Raw genomic sequence first — 23,289 nt, 5'->3', positions numbered from 1 at the left:
GTAGGGTATTTAAGGAGACCACCAGACATTTGATCCCATTTAAAATAACCATTTAAATGGACTTGTTAAAGATTTTTTCATGGCACTATTTCTGAGGCTGACAACCTCACTTTCTTTAACATAAATGTATACATGGTTAGTTTCATGGAAACCATTTATACAAAAATATGAAACAGACACACACATAACTGTGCCTCTTGATTAGCATTCACACAGTCTTAGAAAACTGACTTTACATCTTATGGATGCTGAGCAATCAGCTGAGAAAATGAGAGAAACCACTTATGAGGTAGAGAGTTACAGCATCTCAGCAAGACTTACAACAACAGAGTAAGAAACCTTAAGACAGTTGTACCTATGGAAAATAAGTGTGCCAAAGGCACTCTTGCATTTGTAATTCAAACTTAGCTATCACCCAGAAATATCAGGTTCAAGCCTACTGCTCTGACTCAGTTTTCTTACTGTGTGTAGAGCTGCAAGAACAACAAAGTGGCTACTTTGTGTAGCCCAGAGGTGGTTATTTTTTAAGTAAGACCTGCTCTATCCAGGCTCTATGTGCCCTGTGCCTCTCCTCCATGTTAGACAGGCAACAGAAAACCTTGCAGGATTCATCTACAGGGTATGAAGGACTGGGACAGCTGAAAGCCCTTGTTTCTGAGGGGGACCAAGGAAAGGGCTGGGAGCAGAAATAAAGGGGGCTGGGCACAGGCCAAGTAGGACCCAGCTCACTAAATTTCAAGTGTCTGTAGATGTTGCAGTGGAGTTAGTCATGCCAGACTCCTTTTAGAACATATACAGAAAACCAGACATTTTAAGGGCCACTTAGTTTTCATTGTTTCAGACATTTACTTGACAATGGTTAAGCCATGGAGAGAAGTGAACATTTCTCTCTGCTGGCTAGAAAGAAAGCCTGAAGTGATGAACTGACAGCTACGTTGTGGATACCTCCTGGTGCACTTCTTTGAAAAATGGTGCCTTTCAAGTTGTCAAGGACAGGGTTCATGTTCTATATCCCACAATCCCTCTCCAGCTCCTGAAATACAGCTGTACCATATAGGTCCAACAAGAAAAATACAGTCTGAGAGAGATGGACTGGTGGGATTTCTTGAAGAGCTAAGCAGTGGGAATTACTGGCTGGACAATTTGTGCTCAAGTCTTTCTAGATGTAACCTTGGGGGTTTTATTTTTTAAATTAAAAATGGAACAATCCATGATGTTAAATATTCAGTCACCAGCATTTGCACAGAAAGATTTGTCTCTTGTGGACCACAAAGACTAGGACCGGAGAGGGGCTTTTTGCCCTTTAGTGTCCCCTGGCCCAAATCAGTAAATTTTAATTGGCATTGTGGTAGTCTGCTACAATCTAAAGGTCATTACTGGGAAAAGTCACTCTCCTGGGATTTTAGTCATGGGCAAACTTTGGACCAGCAACTATTGTGAGGCAGACTGGGAGAGCATGAACCTCGGCTAAAAGGGGATCCAATGAAATTTCTTGACATTGTTCCCAAGTTGCCTACAAAGATAGCTATTTCCATGAAGCAGAGTATAGGGTAAAGGCCTATATGCAGGTATGGAGCATAAAAATACTTCTTGTGCAAGAATAAATAAAACTGTATTTGCAACTATGTAAATGCTGTTAAAGAAAACTGTAAACTGCTACTCAAACTCATCACCCTTCCTATGCCACTTTCTCAGTCACTTTTTCTCCTGGATTCCCCAGTCAATGACAAAGGTTCAAGTCTTAAGAGCTAAGTCCTGACCTGTGACTATAATCCCTGCATAAATATATTAAAGTTGCCTGTTCCAACAAATTATAGAGATGATAGTTCTCTTGCTGTGATATGTGGCTAGAGCTGTGAATTTTTCAACATCTGAGGAAAAGTACGCACAATATAAATGCAACTCAGTTCATTCAAACCCAGCTCTTGGGGTGCTTGTGCCTCACCAGGACTATTACTGAGACTCCAGAGACAGGGTTTACTAGATTGGATCCTGTGTGTGACCTTCCTGAAGTGACCCCTTCACAATGCAGTGGAGTATCTCTGGCTAGGCAGAAGAACCTGGTCCCTAACGTGGTATGCCTCCAAGTTAAAGACAATCGATTCCCTCAAAATGTTTTCCTGGTAAATTATTCCTTTCCCAGCAATAAATACTACTTCAATGGAGAACTTTAATTATGCAAAAGCAAACCAATCCTACAATGTATAAAACCTTGAGGTTTTTTTCTATGCCCCTTGAACATCTTTACCAGTTAATGTCTGAAGTCCAGACTGAAGAAAGCAGATGAGCCTTGTCAAAGAAATCCCTTCACCCTGCCCTGACCATGAACTCTAGAAAAGAGCTGTTCAGACAGATCATTAGTAGAATAACTTTTAAGAACAGAGTAATGGGTTAAACTTATCTACTTCAATACATAAATCCTAGGTCACCACTAATTAATTCAGCATTTAAGTCTAGCCATGCTCTGAGAGAGAACATTTCACACCATCAAATCTAATCAAATGGTAGAATCATAAATAAAGCCACCAAGAGCCATGTGAAAGCAAAAGTAATCAAAACAGCAACACTGATAGTCCTGCCTGAAAGAGCTTTTGGGTATTTTACCCTGCTTTGTAAACAGGAAATCCATTTGCGTTCACCTGCGTTAAGATAACTTGTCAATCTGAGAAGTTCTGTTCTGAAACCAGAGAAGTCATCACAAATAAATGGATTACCAAGACACTGGTTCTTTTCCCAAATACACAAAATCCAACCAAAGACACACCACCACCACCCCCTCCTCCCCAGCCTTTTAGTAGTGTTTCACACTAATATTTTCCAAGCACCACATAAAATCAAAGTAACCCAGTTAACCCTAGCTTCAAAGGCAGAAACTGTTTTGGACAGCCACCCTATCTTATCTAACCATGAAACTTCTGTGCTTCACAGATCACAGAATTAATGCAGAAAGGCAACTGCCTCCTCTGGGTTTAGCACTGACCTGGCTTGACCTGAAGCAGAATCAAACTTCTATCACACAGAGAATTTCTGTTAGGACGGTCAGACATCTAGAGCTTTTGAGAATTAAAACATATCATTTCTAAGATTCCTGGTGAAGTGAACCTTTTGAAGTGATTAGACACCAGAAACTGAATTTTTGCATTATGAAAAATGGCTGTATGGATAAATGAAGTAAACTATATGGGAGTGTCTGCCTGTGAGCATCAAGTATGTCTATAAATATTAAGTAATTTCAAAGCAATTCTCAAGGTAATTTTGAGGAATAAACCACAACAGTTCATTGAACAAATACTGTAGTTAATCTTTCAGTCTTTTGAATGTCTTAATTTTATGGCACTGCAGATAAATATTTGTAGATTTCAGTCTGAAAATTTAAACAAATTGTCCAATTTCAGTAAATTCAAGCAAGCAAGCAAGTAAATTCTGAGAAAGACCTGAGGATATATAGAGGCCACACATACTGTTACTGAGGTCTATGTAACTATACTGAGGTTTGTACAAAAGGAAGCATTCAGCATTATACAGTATTTTATGCCATATTGAGAGTAAGTTATACCAAAAAATGAACATACTTAGCATGTAACACCACCACAGACATCAATACAGATATAAACAAACATCACTTTTCACTATTGGACCCCTTTTGGAAGTTATATGAAAACCACTTCTAAAAATTGCTTATCAAAATAATGAAAAGCTGGCAGAACAATCAAAATCCTAATGAAAATGGTAAAAATATGCCATTGTTGATAAAATAATATTTTTACTTTGACGACATGCCAGTGAAGTACAGATCCCATCATCTCTGACTTCCTGGGATTTTTTTTTTCCTTTGTCTTTCCTTGGCAATTTTAAGAAAACTTAACATGCAACAAACTGGCTAGTAAAACGGAGTGGTCAAAAATTACTCAAAATTTAATTTAAATACTTTAAATATCAGTACATGTACGAAGGAAAAGGCAGCATAAAAATAAAAGGATATACTCAAATATGAACCTATAAAATTCTCTCTAGTGACTGGCTGGTTTGCTGAGAAAGCAGTCACTTCTGGCATGTTTTGGTGAAAGCCATTCACAAGCAGAGGCAGCAGGCATTTCCAGGGGATAAAAGCCACTGCTCATCAGCTGCGTTTACGCACGAAGTGCGAGCAGATGCCGCTGAAGAGCCAAGCTTTGTACAGAAGAAGAAATTAATTGGGCGCCTCAGTCCTCCTTTTCCCTTTCCTTTGTGTGTCCCTTCCTTTGTTAGGAAGCATGTTTGGACTAAAAAGTAATATGAGGTGCTTGTTTTCATCTCTTTTATCTTTGTTCTATTTTAAGACTCGCCAAAGTAGTTATTACTTATGTTAATTTAATTTATATGCCATCTAAAGTATGAAGAGTACTCTGGGTAATAAAAGTTATACAGTCATGGATCTAATTCCTTTGTCACACAGTTTACATTAAACTTCTGCTCCTTCTCTTCTTGGAAACAAAGTCAACATTGGACTGGCCAATAGCCCTGTGGAGCAGAAACACTGCCTGACTGGTGCATGTGGGACCACTGCCAGTGCCTGTCCCTGTTTATCTTCTGTCCCCTCGTGTCCTGCAATGCTGCTGTCAGCTGGGTCTCAGCCAGCTGATCCCAACCTCCCTTCTTGATCTCTGAAAAGCCCTGGAGAAGGGAGTTGCTTTTGGGAGTGTGCCTCAGGTGTGCTCAGATTCTTTCCTATCCATCTGCAAAGCTCCTACTGGAGAGACTATTTACTAGGAGTCTTCACTCTGCAAAGCTGAGTGAAAGTTTTCAGCTGAAATTTTTTAAGGAAAAAAAACAGATTCAGCAACACTGAAATGTTTTTTGAACTGATACCTGCTCTGACACTGTTAGCATTTTGTTTAAAAATGTCATTCGTATTTATTCATATTTTAGGAAATACTCAAGCTAAATTTTGTCTTTTCAAGATTGAATCATAAACTTTTATATTGGAAATTATTTTTCATCTACATTAATAAATTTCAGAAAAAATATCATTTTTTAAAATTTTTATGAATATTTTCCCATTACTTTACTGAGTTCTGCATATTTCATTACTTATTATACAGAATTTGGAGTACCTAAGGGCCATTAGCTGTATTGCAGACTTATACAGCTTTTTTTATAAATACACTAACATAATCAGCTGCAGTAAAAGCAGCAAGCTTTATTATTATTATTATCATCATCACAACTGTTATTTTCCCTGAAAATCTCTTAAAAACAACAGTTTTGAGTCTTAGGTTAGGTTTATTCCTTTTTATTTCGATTCTGTGGCTAATAGTTCTATTCCCAGCAAAAAAAAAAAATACTGAAAAAACTATCAAAGCTTATCTTCCCATTCACGTATAAAATTCCTAACAAAATTGAAATAATGTCTCTAAATCTAATGCTTCTTTGGATTCACTAAATTAACCTTTTTTTAAACTCAGCCCACTAATACCTTATCATCAAATGTATGATTTTTTAAAATGTTCTATAAATGAAACAAAAAACCCCAAAAACATAAAAAAATGGAATAAAACAAAACCAAAAGAAAACCCAAAAAAACCCACCAACCCAAAACCAAAAGATTCAAGATTTTTACAAAGTCAGTTTTATTTTCTAAAATTTACCAAGCTACATACATCTTAACCCTCCATATGATACCTGTACCTGAAAAACTTTGTTGAACAGGTTATCTCAATTAAAAATTGAAAAATCAAGTTTTATATCAGATAAGAAAAGGACTGCTTCTGAAAGGAAAAAAAAATCTGGTCTATCCAAACTAAGCTCAATCATCTGACTCTAAAAAAAGAGGGCTTTATTCTTCCATGAGTAAGGAATGAATTCCTGTGCCACAGAGGAAGAGCATTTTTCCTCTGAATGACTGCAGGTACTCAAAAACTTTCTACAAGTTCCAGAACACAATCTGTGGACCTAATCAAGAAAAAAGCATATGAAGAGTAATAAAATTGAAGTTTTAGATTGACATTCTCTAAAAGAGAGGCATCTACATAGAAATTTTTTATGTGAAGTTAGTACAATTTTTTTCCCTCTTGGTAGTCCTTTGGCACCACTCTATTTCCTTTTTCTGTCATAACTTTGGTATTATTTCAACTCTGTGTTTATACTTACACAGTGTAGAGCTTGTGAACACAGTGTGAATCAGATAAGAAAGCAAATAAAAATCTTCTTTAAACAGGGCTCAGTTAAATATAGTCAGAACTTTAAGTAGACCTTTTTCTAAGACCTTTCATAAGAAAATACAACATAAACATAGCAGTGAAGCTACACTTATTAAATACATTTAATATATTTTGAAATTATACAAGACATGCATGACATAGTTTAGGATCAAGATTATACTTTCAGAAAGATAAAAATTTTCCTAAACCCCACGCTACTTACATACTGGAAATAGCCCTAAAAAAGTTATTGCTGCAGTTATATCTCTATTTAAAAATCTAGGGAACAGTTGCAAATACAAAAGCAGAGCAATACTTCTGAGTTCAAGTCAAGCAACAGCATAGCAGGAGAAAAAGTCACAATTTGCATTTCAGGAAAAAGGAAAGGAACCACATGTAACACTAACTCAGCAGAGCACTGGGACTTTGGAAATACTAGCCCTTATTAGGAAATCTTTTGGAAGATGAGTAACTGGAAGTGAACAGTGTTTCTATTACGGGTAGTGAATTCCTCAGCAAGACGGCAACCGTAAATAAAAGAGAACATGCTTACATTCACTCAAGAGTTTCAAAGAATTGAGTATCATTATTAGAGCCAAGAGTTCCTCTTATGAAAATTATCAGGTATTTTTCTTTGTTTTCAGTATTCTTCATCTGCTTGCTCATCACCCTCCACCTCCCCCTCTTGCTGCAGAAACATTTGGGTGCAGGAGCAGCTCAGAGTTTTTGCTGGGACCAGGGTTGCTGTTGGGTGCCAGGTGCAGATCCCAGATCCTGTCACCATCCCTAAAGCACCACGGCCATCCCTGCTGCCTCACTACAAACTTTTTTTAGATTGGCTGAGAAGAGAAATCCTTATTGTCAATCTTTCTACATTCTTCTTTTTGTGCAACAGAGACATTATCCTCATAGATCATCACAACTATGCAGAGCAAGCTCTAAGGGCCTGCTTTGGCAAAAAACCCAGCCCAGAGAAGACTCCCACAGAGATAATCCTGAACAGAAAAACTAGGCTTATGAGGGAGCTGCAGGACAGATCACCACACTTCTTCTAGGCTGCTGAAACTTTTCAAATACACACAGTCTGAAGTTAAGGAAAATATTTTCAAACCATACAAACTAAAGATAACAAAACAGAGATATCTGCAGGTAAAGAAGCTCATGTGTAAATATGATCCTGCAGAGATCAATGCCCAACACAAGCAAGTACTTGGAAATGCTCCTCTAAAAAAACAGAGAACAATGTGTGAAATACAGTAGACCAGGTTAAACCTGTGAGGTAATTCTATAGCTGTAAGACTATTGTTATATGTTAACTCTGAATTCCAAGCTAATCTTCTCAATCTACCATTAGAAAATCTGGTACCTTGTAGCATTTCACTTGGATGAACAAGATATGGCAATACAAAAAAGTAGTATCAGAAAAGAAATACTATGAAAGGTATTAGGTTAGAAAAGAAAGAAAAAAGAAAAAGGGCTCTTTCCGTATTGTTCTAAATGCTCTGAGAGTTTAAAGGTACTTCTCCCTCTGTTCTGACTGCTAGAAACTTTATTGTAATTTTGATACAAATATAAAATTTATTTGTAACCAATTTATACCTATTTGTTATTATAACAGCTTCTGATAATGCTGTCCTTTAGATTCAAAAACTCTTCTGTGTTTTTTTTTAAATCTGAAAATTTTCATTACTCATTCCAAAAGGAATCAATTTGCAATCTGCATTGTCACAGTTTTTCTGAATGCTGCCCAGAAAAACTATTCTATCCTTAAGTTCATCTGTCACTGAACCACAGAATAACCACAGAATAAGCTGAGTTGGAAGGGATCCACAAGGATCATTGACTCACTCGTGGCTCAGCACAGGACCATCCCCAAAAGTCCTTCCCCTAGATTACCAGGAACTGACATACTTTCTACATCAGCTTCATCATCAGATTCTAGCAGCATAAACACTGAATCTCAAAGAAATATTAACAAAATCTGCCTGTGGGTTTTGTCTTAAAATTCAACTAGCAGACATTTTCTGGCTTGTTTCAATAAAACCAGTTGATGCCTCTCTCCTAGCTGGTTTCTTCCTGACATCCAGTATTCCTTACTGATTCTCATGTTTTCTAGCCAATCTAATAATAATTGATGGTTTATTGAATTCTAGATAAATACTTTAAACTTTTGTCTAGCACTCATTCCTCATCCTATAAGCACAGTTTCTTTCACTACAGTAATAAAAACTAAAGTCACGTTACAAGGTAAAAGAATCATGTTCAGAAATGCATCCTTGTCATTCAATCAATCAAGCAACCAATATGAAATGTCAGGAGAGAAAAATAGCCTGACCACTGCATGAAAACCATGTCACAACCCTTGTAGAAAAGTAACAGAATTATGCAAAGCAGCAATGGAGTTCTTAAGAAAGACAACAAACCATCCTTATCCCAAAGGCCTTTGCCCTCTAGTGTATTTTATTTCTTATTTATTATCTGCTCTTTCTGTCCATACTATCTAGACCTATAGGAAATCTCTCATTTTACCATTAAATTACTACAAGGATGGACAGAAAAATAGTTTTACCAGCATTTCCAAAAAAAGAAAAAGACTGAGAAAATTAAGAACAGATAACCAGACTGGGGAGGGGGGGAAGGTGAGGCAGGGGAGTTGTTTTTTGATTGTTTGTTTTGTTGGTTTGTTTGTGTTTTGTTTGGGTTTTTGTTTTGTTTTTTAAATGGCAGTGTCTACTGTGAAATGAGGTAGCTGTGAGCCTGGAAGGCTCAATTTAAGCATTGCTTTGCTTAAATTTCCATGTTTTCCAAGCAAGGTTATTTTTTGCACAACATAGGGATGCTTAACAGTCACTAAGTACCTCCAGTGAGCCATCATACTCTCCATCAACAGAGTAATGGATGAGGTTTTCTTTTCTAAATCTTTATCATAACTTCAGTCATCCAACCATGAGAAAAAGATGTCTTGGAAGGTGAAATGTGGGGCAATCAATTGGATGAAGAAGAGTTCTTTAAGCTGCAGTGAGCTCACAAAAAGAGCATATACTGTGGGATGCACAGTTATCAGAACTTTACTGCTCAGTGACAATTTCCTTAGATGATACTATCTTATCTGAAATTGGGAATTTGGAGCTTAATTCAAAAGAACATAGAGAAAGCCACTTCTTTACAGGGCAAATTAGAGAAAATGACATTAAATATACAGGAAATTAGCAGGAAATTATATTTTTTACATAGGGAAATATGGTGTAAGATATTGTTTTTGCTCAGGTTGCAAGTTACTTCCTGAGGGAAGCAGACAAACACTTCAAGACTGCCTCCAAGTATCCACTTCAGAGACACACATAAGTGAAAAGAATTTTTCTTCATACTGTCTTCACCTTGTGGCAACACTTGATTTCAGCTCTGCTTCATGGTAATCTGTCTCTGAAACATTAATGCCTATGGATTCATTTTAGGTTGCTGATGTTGAACTTCACCAACAGAAGATGAAAAGCAAATAACTTTGATTCTTACATAGAAAAATCTCATTGTGGTTCACACCATAAACATGGCAAAGTACTTCCATTTAGAAAATTGAGCTGGTATCAGTGTAATGTCAAACTAGAAATGCTTCCCATTCTTCAAAGCTCCTTAGCTCTCCTTCTCTCTATCTCTTTCACTTTCATCTGTGTCAAAATAGTTGCAAGCCACAGCTGGCACTTAAAGAAAAGTGTGCTTCTACAAATAGATGATCTTTCTGAAGCACTATCTGCTGAGCAGGGGGTAGAAAGCAAAAGGGGGGAACTCTTTTGCTTTCTTAAGGCACATGTCTGCATGTACCAGGAGAAATGAGAGGGATCCAGGGATGGGAATACTTCTGTTTATCTGAGATGGAGATTTTCCTTCTTTCCAGAATTCATTTTACTGATTATACCCCTCCTACTGCCCCTATCCACTTTGAAATGCATTATTATGTCTCTATATATGGTACAAATTCTGTGACAAAATTCTTCCCTCCTATTACAGAAATTTTCATCTCATTCAAAACAAACCTAGAACCCCAAATCAAAATGCAGTTTGATCAGTATTGGCCTCAGTCAGTCAGTGGTATGGAAACTACAAGATAAGATTTTCTGTAGAAGGGAATAGAGTGTTGTGACACAAAATCAAGACAACTGAATGATGATTTCTTATCCTAATATAGTTTTCTATAATATTCCTGTGATTAAAAGTTTAGTTACTGTATTCAGAATATTTGCAGTTACATATTTATTCTGTATATATTTATTTACCAAAATAAGGCTGACAAAAAGAACTAGAAAAGTTGCATTATAACTAAAATGGTTATGTACGCCTGGAGCTATTTTCAATTTTCTGTGGTCATTTTGGGAGTTTTACTCCTTTTTTTTTCCCTTTTTCTTTTCTCCTTTTTAACTGTAATAACGTAAGAAGAGCTGGATTTTCATTAGGAATATTGTCAGAAGATTGAAAGCTTTTTCTGGTGAACTATCTATCCAATTGTGGGCACAATGAACAAATACATGGTAAGTAGGGATTTCACAGAACAGTTACAACAGTTAAAAGTATTACGAAATCTTAAACATAAAAGGAAGGTGCAGCAAAAAGATATAATTTCATTGCAGATCTACATGAAAACAGAGAACAACTCTTTCACTGACCATCTGCAAGGCACATATTCTGAATAAATATTTTCCAACAGCATTGAGCAGGGTGTGTAAAATAATGATTATTGGTCCTTCAAACTGCAACATGCAAGTGGATCTGCTCCATATGCGCAAAGAAATCCATGTGTGTATGTATAGACATGAACATGTGTGCAAAGGCTCACAGACACACTCCTTTTTCAGCTGAATAGAAAATCAAATCATAAATAATAGCTACCTTAGAGCAGTTCCATATACACCATTTCCATTCTTATATAACATCAAACCCATGCAGCATGCTAAAAGGAAGAATTATCTACAAAAAGTTGAATTCAGCCCTTTTTGACCATTTCTTCAAGTGAAAAAAGCGTGATGGTTTTGAATACAGAGTAAACTAGAATTTCAGATCTTCTCAATGCATATAAATGTAGAAAATACGCTTTTCAAAATACATCTGCCTTTTTATTTCAGAAAACCACAGAATCACAGAACCACTAGGTTGGAAGAGACCTTCAAGATCATCAAGTCCAACCCAGCTCTAACACCTCAACTAGATCATGGTACTGAATGCCACATCCAGTCTTTTTTTAAATACATACAGGGGTGGTGATTCCACCACCTCCTCAGGCAAACCATTGCAGTATTTTATCACCCTTTCTGTAAAACACTTTTTCCTAATATCCAACCTGTATTTCCCTTGGTGCAGCTTAAGACTGTGTCCTCTTGTTCTGTCAGTTGTTGCCAGATCTTTCTGATCTTCTGAGTTTTCAGAAACAAGTAACTATCTGTGTCATGCTTCCCTTACTTATAATCATGCAAGTCCTAGAAATAAGACCTGAACAACCTACGGAGGCAACACATTAATTTCTGTATTTTCATACTTCCGTTAAAACACATATACAGCATCAACAGTACACCTCTAGTTTCTGAAGATCTATTCCAAAAGTTCCTACTTGGTACCACTTTTGGAGGCCCATAAATTTTCACATCAGTTCCAAAATTTCAGACCTTGGCTATTAGAACCAATTTTCACATAATAACTTTTAAAGAAGTACCCAGTATCTATTATATTGTCATAACAGAAATTTTCTATAATTCTCAATAGTGGAGACGTTGGTAAGTTGCACAACACATTAAAATGAAATAGACATTTTTATGTTGCTCCTCTTATCTTGTACAATACAGGAACGAAGGGAAGTGGGTCCCTGATTTAGGACATGAGTATTTAATCTCCAACAATGTCATTTGGAAAAATCTATCCAATCTCATGCATATATTGTTCTAAAAAGTGTGTTAATTTAATTCACTGATTTTTGACAAAATTCAAAATTAGTAACTGACAAAAAGTGACACATTTTATTTGCTCTGATTATGCCACAGATTATGCCACTCTTAGCCTGAGTCACAAGACAAAGTAAAATCATTCTGGACTGTTTTATGTAATCGTGTTTTTCATATTTGACTTGCTCTTTGAGCTTCATTAAAACTTTAGAAGTTCCATTCCTTGCAAAATTCCTATTGTTTTGAAATTTACACTATGCAAAACTTGGAGAGTTATAGTACCTTTCTGTGAAGATTAGGAAAATATGAGCTTTAAATAGATGATACCGAGAAGTGCTTGGAAGTCACAGCTCAGTTTTTAAGTGGACTAAAATATCAGCGTATAAATCCTTTCTATATTACAACACCACTTTTTATCATTTTTAGTACAGAGCACGCAATTCTGATACACCTAGAATAGCATTTTACTGTATACAACTACCTATATTCTAGTCTCATACTTAGTCACAGTACACTCTTGAACAACACAATATTAATTACACTTCTGGGCCTCAAATACACCAGTTTCATTTACCATTTGGTTCAACTGCATGATTATATACTTTCTGGCTTAAAATTCATGAATAGCATAGAAAAGTATTATGATGTCTTTGTTAAAGCTAACCAGGCTTTAATTGCGAAAGGATTAATTCTACTGCTCATCTGGCAATCAAAGAAAACCAGGAGAAAGGGGGGAAACATTTAATGATATAAATAAACAATACTGTTACTTACCTTAGTTTAGATACCCTATGTGAGAGAAATGCTGAAATATGAGTGCATTGCATGCTAGTCTGAAGCTTTTCCTCTTTGTTTTCTTTCTTTTAGTAAGAAAGAACCCTTAGGGTCAGGTCCTGCTCCCACTGAAGACAAAAGCAGAAGTCTTCACTGGGGCTCAGGAGCACTTTAAAACATTCTTCTTCCCTTTTGTATCTTTCTGTACGAGCTTTTGTTCCTGGAGGCTATGCTGATATGAAGCTTTTAAGATTTCTGGAGTCACCATAGAGAGTTGGAAGGCTTATGCTCCTAATGAAGCATCATGTTGTCATCTAATTTATTTGAAATCACTGACCCCAATTTGCCAATATTACTTAAAAAAATAAAAAAAGTACTGGATTAATTCTCAACTTAAAAAACAAAGGTATTTTTTTAAAATGTATTTTATGCCACTGCAGGTACCTCCTCGTATCCGAGTTGCATAACTGCCATTCATTTGCTCAGATTTCAGTTCCCACACTCATACTCAACTCTTCTGTTAAAAGAAATTTCCTACACATGAAAAGCTGATCTTAACAAAACATTATCCACTGCTGATACCGACATATGTCTCTGCATTTCCTGGCCTACCTGTAAACAAGGCTTCTAGCACACAACAGTTTTCATTGATCAGGACCGAAAGTAACTATGTCACATATTCTAAAATACATTTGTATATTGTTTCTTGCAGATGTTTAATAATCAAAGAAAACAAATATCTCAGAAATTTATTTACAGCTGGAAAATCTTCTCTCTTGAGTGGTCTATATGCATATACATGTAACACAGATGCCACAGATGAAATTATGGTAAACCGTGTTTGGTGAGAGTCCTGTTTCCAAAGAGTGTGTGTCTCACTCACCTGTTTGACTAAGTTGAGATGTGCTTCTGCTCCTTCGAGACACTATGGCAACCACTTTGGCACTAAAGCTGGAACGCCTTTTCTTCCCACCTGTTCCAACCATGCCGACAGCCGTGTCCGACTGACTCCCATCAATGTGCTCCAGCTTATACATCTCTCCGCTCACACTTGTGCTCTTAGTGATTCTCCCTGAAGTCCCCATCCGTCTGCCTTGCATTTTAGGAGTAAATGTACTACAGTTACAAAGTAAAAACAAACATGTTAATTTGTCTGTGTAACAGCATTTACAAAAGCCTTTTTCTATTTTTTCAGTAAATTAATTTTAAGTCTTGATACGCTTCCATTTACTTGGTTTTTTTGGTTGCAAGTACAAGTTATTATTTATTTGGTTATAAGTAAAAGCTTAATTTGATGCTCCTCAGAGTACGTATTTCCAATACTATTGTTTGTTCTCCACTTCTTTGAGGGAAATAAATAAAATGAACACTTCCTCATGTTTTTCAGAATGACAGAGAAACATTTTAAAGTTATGTGAAGCCTTCCTGTCTATATCTCCACAATACAGAAACAAATAAAACAGTAATTTTACAACCAAAGAAAATTGTCATGGGCCAGCAGTTTAACACATGCATCTTATCAGTAGTGCTCACCAAAGCCTTAAGACCTAACAGAAATGAAGATATCATCATCTAAATTTTCATACATTTCACAGAGATAATGTAATAGTAGTATTTTTTAGGTCTTCAGTCTCTCACTTCATTAAAAGTAAGTGCAATAATCACAGTATGAAAGCAAAATAATTTTGAGGCAAAATCCCAAATAACTAGAATTTTCATTGACTGACAAAAATTGATCACTCTGTCAGTCCTGTTTGAGTTGCTTTAGCTACTGAATTGCATTTGGACGTTTCCATACAAATCCTTTCTCTGCTCCAGTGTATAGAGGCAGGATAAAGTGTTCACAAACACATTTTAGAGAACAGTCTCAAATACACACAGGACATGCTAATACTCACTCCTAAGTCTGCTGTGACCAAGCAGTGCCCTAGCTCTAATGGCAAGATAAAGTTAGTTGTCACTCTGTAGAGACACAGAAATCTAAGTTGCACTGGACTCACTTCAGATGCAGTTGTTAAATCAGCCAGGCGTGCAGGAAATTCCTTGACCTTTTATTGCTGATTAGTAGACCTACTGGTAACATGCTATTTTAGGAATTTTTTTTTCAGTTTTTAAGTATTTTGAAGTCAAACTTATTTGTCAACCAACAGTCCTGCCGTCTCTCCCAGCAATATTCCTCCCCAGCAGATGCAATGGCCTGCTCTTGTCCCCATTCCCACCCACCCCTCACTCCCTCTGCTGAAGTCAAAATTAGAAAGAGTGGTGTTAGAGGCTTCTTTATGTCATGGCAAGTTTCAGACAGATAAGAAATCAGGCCAGGGAAAAATGAGGGGAGAAATGGAAGAAAATATGATATTCTGTAACTTCCATGGATCTGGGCCCTGCTGGAATTTGAATCAGTCCTGTCCCGAGACAGGTCCAGGAAAGTATAAAAAAGTGTATCCCTAAAATGTAATTATAACAGTGTAGCCCTGTTTCACTGGCAGTTACCAAGAGTTACTAATGTGTGACCATAGGTAAGAGCACATAAAAATAGAAGTTGGAAAAGTAAAGTCTTTGAATAGACAACACTTAATAGAAAGATCACTATCAACCTCTACATAGAGGTTTTTATCCTCAGCACTTAGAATCTGCTCCTGTTGAGCTCAGATAAAAAATCACCTATTCTGTCAAACAGAACAAGCTGCTTGATGCACTAAAGTATTCAAGAACACATTTTAGTGGACTACCTGAGGTACTCTGAGCTTAAAACATGTTCTGTCATGTCCCCTCCTGTCCCAGAGAAACTTTACTGACTGGCTTTTGAGTTTGCAAGGCAAATATAGAAGACATACAAATTTTGATGCTTCTGTCTAGAAATCCTTTGTCTTTTATCACCGTTCTCCCCCAGCACACACACTCTCACATAAATGTGAGCACGCACACAAACATATTCAGTCATTCCAGGAAGAATTTTAGCTGGTGAAAAAGCCCAGGAAAACTCAAAAAATACCATCTTCCACACATTTACAAATACCAAAGAAAAGGTCTCTAGGGTGATAGAAGGCAACACTGTTAACTGTTTCTTCTGTGGAGCAAGAGACACTTCACTATTTCAAGGAGAGGGTGGAGTCACACAGACCTCATTTTCATCCTGTTTCCTACTTTGATTAGACATGGACAAATCCTTTCCAAGTGGATATTTTTTTTCCAACAGCACTTGGAATTGGATTTCAGTGACTGTTTCTACGCTGTCAACAATGGCCCCTACACAAAGCCTTCTGTAGTAATCTTGTTCCCATTTTTAAGCCTTGGAGTTGTCAATTCTGTCAATTCTTGAGTTTATGCATCAATATGTCAGTAAGAGAGAGGAAAGAAACAGAAAATACTTCTTTTGAGGGCATCTGTTGACATTTGAACCATATTAACATGCTAACATACTAATCTATAAACCTGTAATTTCCAGCACTAAAGTTCAATGGACTATAAAATCTGCCATGCAAATAAAGAATTATTTACCATACTATTGAATTTGTTCTGCTAAATTTCAGGTGTTTATGAATATAATACTAAATAGTAAAATCACAATGTTTTAATGCCGGCTTTCACTTTTCTTTTTTTACATTGTACCCAAAATGCTCTAATCTCACTTTATTTGATATGTATTTAGGAGGCAGTGATATCCATTAGCTGAGAAACAATGAAAGATAGTATTGTAACTTTTGGGAAAAAAACATTTTTGACACATGAATTCACTAATTCAGGGAGCATGGAAAGTTTGAATAATAGAAAAATTGCTTTTTCCACAGACTCATATAAATTTCATTCTTGTTTCTTTGCAACAGGTAGAGGGAACTAGAAGATTTATTTTAATTAAAAATTAAAAAGCGCAAAATTTAGAATTCAATTTAATCTTATACTTGCTTTTACCTGGAAAATATGAAGCCATACATTCTTTGGAAATATGTTCTAGTATACTAGGACAAAATAGCTATTAATTTGCTAGAAATGGGCATAATGGGACAGTATCTTACAGCTGTCCAATACTTCCTCTTGTCATAACAAAGCTAACATTAAGTTTTCTTTGCGTTTATCTAATCCCTGTGCTAGCTTATTATTTTTCATTAACTAAAATAGTCTCAAAAGAATGGGCATTTAAAATTTCGCATTCTTATGCCATCTAATTGAGTACCCTTAAAACACAATGTTTTACCACTACATTACTGATTATCACTTGAAGAAAAAGCTCCTAGCTCATACTCCTTCTTTCTTCACTACTGTTAGAGTTTAATTTATGAAGCACAACCAAGAAAAAGACCTGCATGAATATATCCCTTTGCACTTAACTGTTTTTATATAGCATAACTAATTTTTTTCTTTTGTTTTCCAAATTTGCTGGGATTATTAACACGTTTGTTTAAATGCAGATGCAAGTTTTTGCAGGCCTGTGGCTAAAATTGGTAAATTATCAAATTATATTTAAACCTAGTTATCATAACACAATAAATAAATATTGTTTTCTGTAGCAAGATAATTAAGAGTAACATTTTTCAGTATAGTCCATTTAGTCATAAATTAATTAATCTACTAAATTTTAATTTACAATTATTTTATGATCTTAGCAATTCTTATGATGAATAGTTCATCAAAAGTCTTATGTTAATTCTAACAATTTCTAATCACAGTCATAACAACGTAATTGAAGTGCATATTAAGAATGGTTACAAGACAATCTATATGGGCCTGTGTATTACTTCTGGATATTGAGCACAGAAATAGAGTAATTGGATTTTTGACTTTTTTTTTAGATAACTTCTAAGGAATTAACCTCTCTCTAACCCCAGCAAGAGCACAGGAGCCTCCCCAGAACTGGGGTCAGACACTACCCCCAGGTTCCTGCATCAGCAGGGAAGACACTGGTCCCTCTACCAAGAGAAAAAAGTTATATTTCCTTCCAAAACTTATGTAGTTGAGACAGATCCCATCTAAAGTTGTATCTGAACTACATAAGGCAACATCAAGACTGTATTCACATGTCAGCCATCAGAGTTCTGAAAGAAAGCAACACATTCACTTTTGCAAGCTGTCCCTACCTGAAAGTTGTATCTGTGGGAACAAGGAACAAGCTATTAAGACAAAAAACTTACTCAAAGAGTAGTTTGTGTTACAAGATAGCATAAAAATTAACCCTGAAGCAAATTCTATGAGAACACTACAAAAGCACTGTGTATTACACTTGGTTATATTAAAGTAGAGCATACACAACTATATAGAACTAAAATCATGCCAAGTACCTCTATTAAATCATTATATATCTTTCTATATACAGATAACTACTATATATGCATTCAAGATCCATAAAAACATACGGGACAAATCATTTGATTTGAGAAAATTGGTATATAGATATGCACTCAGTATCTCTCAGTAATTACATAAAATACCTGTAAATTCCACCTGGAAAAGGAAGATAGTAAGACAGTGGTAAGAAAACTAGAAAAATACTTGTCCATAAACTCACCTATGTAATATCTGGAAGTATATCCTTTCACAGAAAAAATCTGAAATGATTAGCCATTGCTAAAATTACAGCATTTCATTCCTTCTCATAGAATTACTGACGATGTATAAAAAAATACTTTAGGTGCTTATTTTCATGAGCCCTCATTTTCACTCCACCCATTTTCCCAATAATGCAAGCCATGAGTAAATAAATGATGCCCTGTATTCTTTGCTGTGCAGATGATGTTATAAGTTCTTTGCAGACAGTTGCAGCAATTTGAATCTTTCAGCAGAATCCCTGGCCCTCACCAGCACAAGCTACTGCGCTTCCCCTCTCTCCTGCCGAATGCAGCATCACGTACTAACTCACAGCCCCTATGGCACCCTTTTGCAATGAGGCAGCCCATGAATATTAATAATCTCCTAAACACATAATAGCTCTGGACCAAAGGGAAAGTATTTTTATAATGAGAAACATTACATTTCTAAAAAAAAAGTGTCCTGTTATGAGTATTATATGATATATAATCAATAAATACAAACAATTACTTATCTGTGAATTTCTCTGTTGTTCTAAGAAAATATTTATATTTTATATTATATATAACATTTTCTGCATGATAAAATACTGTACAATTTTTAATAAGTATTTATATTTATTAGCATTTAATAAATTAATTGAACCATGGTGCTTTAAAAACCAAAGGGAAAACATATCCTATATTGTAATTCTCTCTAGATAGTCAAAAGAATTTTTTACACCATAAAAGTTGGTTCAATCAAATAATAATTTTGTTACAGTCTGTTCCAATTGGAACTATATATTGATTTAACATGCACATTGATCATATACTAGATCTATGAAATAACTTTCAGAATCACAAAAAAACCCTTGCTTCTGCTGTCAAGTCACCATTTTAGAGTCCTGCTGGTGTATAAAGATATTTGAAGATTTGTAAGTAATTTTTAAGTTATATCTGCTGCTGACAAAATTCTTATATTGCATAGAAGTGCCACTCAGTGACACAGCTGCTCCCTCTGGGATGGCACATCCCCAGCCCTACTGTGTTTGTTCAATGTGCAAACTCTCACTGAGGTAAGGGCTGGGGAAGATTTGGTTGCAGCAGCCTCCTCTGGGAGCTAAATTGGTTAAAATCCTACTTAGGAAGATCAGCAAATTTCCATATTGGAATACAGTATATCAGAATCTGAGCTGTGAAAATGCCTTTCTCAGGAGCACACTGCCCACTGAATTGTGCCAGCTTCACATCTCTGACAGATTTCTCCTTTTTAAACTTGGAAAACTAGCATTTCTCCATGAAACAAAAGAATAACAATTCAGAAAGTGAGTCTGAACATTACAAAAGATAAGCAGATTTAAACTATTTTCCAAGCAAAAGATAAGCAGATTTTCATTATTGGCCATGAACATTTCAAGTTAATTTATATTCTCTGAAACAAGCAGAGCAATTGTCTCTGTATGTGGCAGCCCGTGTGTCTGCCTGCACATACCCAAGGCACCATCAGCCTCAAGCCAACTAATTACATGAATCATAAAATGAAGCCAACACAAAAGCAGCCACCCCAGGGGCTCTGCTCAGGGTTAACTATTGCTATTAAAGCTGATGTGGAAAGGCTCATGTGAATCAAAGGGCAAACAGCTCAAATGACCCAAACTTGACTGCACATGGCCCCATATATTTAATGTTAAAGTGTACCAAATATAGAAAGGATGTACATGTTAAATCTGTATCAAGAAAATAGATATTGGGGTTATGTGCATGTGTATGACAAATACAAAAATGTGTAGCTCAGTACTGAAGGAAGCTTTCTTTAGTATCAAGAAAGCTGAATTAACCAGTTTTTCTTTCTTTGCATGACATTCAGGAAAAACGTTATTTTCCCAGCTGTTTTTCTCTAAAGCACAAGGTACTGATGTACCTGTAGTCTCACTGCTCTTCATGCAAAAAATGCTACATCACTGATATCAAATAGATTGCTCACAGCTCCTTTTCAAAAGCAGGTAATAGCAACAGGCAATAGCAACAAAATATGAAATGCAGGAGGAGAATCTGAAAAGCTAAATGGGACAGGGCTAACAAAAAACATGCAGATAAAATTTTTTAAAATTTGGTAAACTGAGATGAAGATAAACAAATGAGAAGTACTCTGAGGTCTGAGTCAAGGCTAAAACTATTTTCCTACATTTTTTTTAATCTAAAAATAACAAGTACTGCCTGTTTAAAATATTATCATCATGTCCTTAAACTAAAAGTTTATGGATTATATTTCATCTTTATCAACTGTGGTAATTAAATGAAAAACCAATTAAAATAATTTTTCCATCTTTTTCAAATTGTTAAGAAAGACTGCTGGTGATGTGACAGCTCCTTTGAAAGAGGAAACATAATTAGATAATTAAAAATGCAGAAGCAATGCTCCGTAGTACATTTTTCATGTACAGATGTTCTGAAGGGATTAAAGACTCCATATCCCTCCCTCTCTGACAGATACATAAAGCAGTTTATAATGATGGATTTTCAAAAATCATTATCTTTAGATAATGAATAATTAGAACATTAATTACTCTGGCTTCACCTTGGTGTTGTACATAAATGACCTCAGAACAAGAAGTTTCCATCTGTAATATACTCTCTGGGGGTAAAGAGGATATTTTATATTTTTTAAGCAGCTTATCTAAAATGTTTTTATTTATATTGCCTTCATGGCAATAATTTGGAGGCTACTGCCCTCTATTTCCCCCTGAAAAAGGAAAAAAGTTGTCACTCAGGTTACATCAGAGTGCCTGTCCTTGCCCCAAGACAGATCACCTGAGGAGCGATATTAACTAATCACAGCACATGCTCAGTGAGTTTCTCTTTAATGAAACTGGGAAGTGCACAGTTAATGAAACTATTTTGGAGTTTGGTTTTTAGCTGCAGTGATTTGGATAATCAGAAACAAAGTAGGATTGGCAATTTACTTCAGCTGTTGCAGTGGATGCTTGCAGATTTTAGACAAAAAATGCCTTGTGCGTTACCTGTATCTATTGTTTGTCAAACATGAAAAATTTAGGTGGAAATTTTCCATGTCTGTTTTCTGCCCATGGTTGAATTTCTTCTTTTATATGCTCTAAGTTCCAGCTGATATACCATGGCAGATTGCCTGGCCATTTTGAAGGAAATTACAAGAAAAAACCAAAACCAAAACCAAACAATACTCCAGAACAAACAACAAAACCAAAATTATAAATTCACTTCACTTTGAGAAGAGGCTAGTGCCTGACTGAAAGATTCCAATGAGTCGATCCTTCTATTTGGCACAAAGAGTACCTGCCAATTCTTTTGAGTACCTGTCAATTTGGTAAAACAACTTATTTAAGTCATACCTCTCATGTTAAGAGATTTCTAAGAGATCAGCTCTCAAGATACCAGGAAACTCTCCTGTTACAAAGTGTCATTGCATTCACTCATAGGCCCTGCTGCTAAATAGATTGTACATTTCCTGAATATTACTATTTTGCCTCCAAGTCAGAGGCAGAAAGTCAGTATTTCCCAGGAATTGCACCTCTTGCCTACTCTGCATTTGGGAGAAATTAGCTAGACAGTCCAGGATGCAGGGAGGCTGCAAGTTTGTTGGCCAGCAGGCTCAAGACAAAGTCACCTGACTGGAATACAGAGGGTATAATGGACAATAATCCCTGGAAGGAAAGAGTTCATTGTGATTCGGAAGTAGAAAGAGAATAAGAAAACTGAAGAATAAATTATTTTTATGCCTCTTTCTGAAAACAAAACAGTTCCTAAAAATTCCTGTGGAAACTGAACAAAAGAAATCTTTTCAATATCCCATCAGAAGTATTATATTATGATCCCCCTAAAAGATGTTCAGTTCATCATTTGTAGCCAGAAAACACTCACTATCCTCTCCACTTTTGTAGAGAAAATACCTTAAAGAATCATTTGTGAGTTTTTCTCCAAACTTCCCACATGATGGGGATGTTGAATCCACAGCATCAAGACACATAAAATCCCGTGCAATGGGAAGCATATAACCACCAACAGAGACATGTCTGAAATCACTTGTCACTAATCACATAAAAACTATGGGGCTAATAACTATGAGACTAATTTCCCAGAGCAGTAATAAACTAGGCAAGTGAGAAGACCATTCTTTATCTTTATACAATTCCTGCCTCATTCTCTAAGCAAGTGGAGAGAAGGCTTTATCCCTATGGCTTCACATCAAAATCAGGCTTTTTGCTATGTAAATACTCTTTTTTTTTTTTTTGCAAAAATGAACACTATTACCATCCTGAAGTTTTAAAAGAACCTTCCTTCACTTATCAGTTTAGATGACAGCTAGAACACAATTGTCCACATCTGTGAAGCTCTTAGTCCTTGCTAACCCTGCTAGGGAATTTACAATAACTAAAAATTTCATTTTGCACTGTAATAAAACTGTATCATCTTTCAAGACCTGCACTGTTTGTTCTTATATACATGTTTCTCTATTTTACTATTTTTATCTACTTATTGCTACTCAGCACAGCTACATGAAGACTGACAAGTTTTCCATCAGCTTGAGCTTTTGGTGTACATAAAAACTAGACAAGGAGTTTAAATTTTTGTTTAAAATACCTCTCTGTGTTGGCAAAGATCATGTACTCCTCTAGAAGGAACTTGAATTAAGGTATCAGTTTATCAAGCACACAAAGAAGTCTCCCTGTTTTTAAATGAAGGTATGAACTACTGTTCTTTTAAAACCCAGATTTAAAATGTTACCATAATGCCAGTGTGTTCCACAGCATAATGTTATTAATAACCATTAAAAGTGCATTAATTATTGTAAAAATGCATCACTACCTTGACTTGTTAAAGAGTTTCACAGGTTTTTACTTTCCTGTGAAATTCACATTGGTTTTTCGGCTTCTA

At 35.9% G+C, this 23,289-nt stretch overlaps 1 protein-coding gene across 31 annotated transcripts in view; it reads right to left on the bottom strand.

Moving 5' to 3' along the window:
* Positions 1-23,289, bottom strand: part of LOC111925814 (regulating synaptic membrane exocytosis protein 1) — a 135,892-nt gene that overhangs the window by 25,782 nt on the left and 86,821 nt on the right. For 21 of the 31 annotated variants that reach the window (XM_023922394.2, XM_086876233.1, XM_086876234.1 and 18 more), the window contains one exon: positions 13,761-13,993. The exons of the other annotated variants lie outside the window; for them this stretch is intronic. In XM_023922394.2, coding sequence (XP_023778162.1) covers positions 13,761-13,993 — 233 coding nt within the window. The remainder of the gene's footprint in view (positions 1-13,760; positions 13,994-23,289) is intronic. 31 annotated transcript variants of the gene reach the window in all.

The sequence above is a fragment of the Cyanistes caeruleus genome, chromosome 2, assembly GCF_971803275.1.
Source record: "Cyanistes caeruleus chromosome 2, bCyaCae1.hap1.1, whole genome shotgun sequence".
NCBI lineage: Eukaryota > Metazoa > Chordata > Aves > Passeriformes > Paridae > Cyanistes > Cyanistes caeruleus.
Note: the sequence above shows the minus strand (reverse complement) of the source record. Positions and strands in the feature narration are given on the sequence as shown.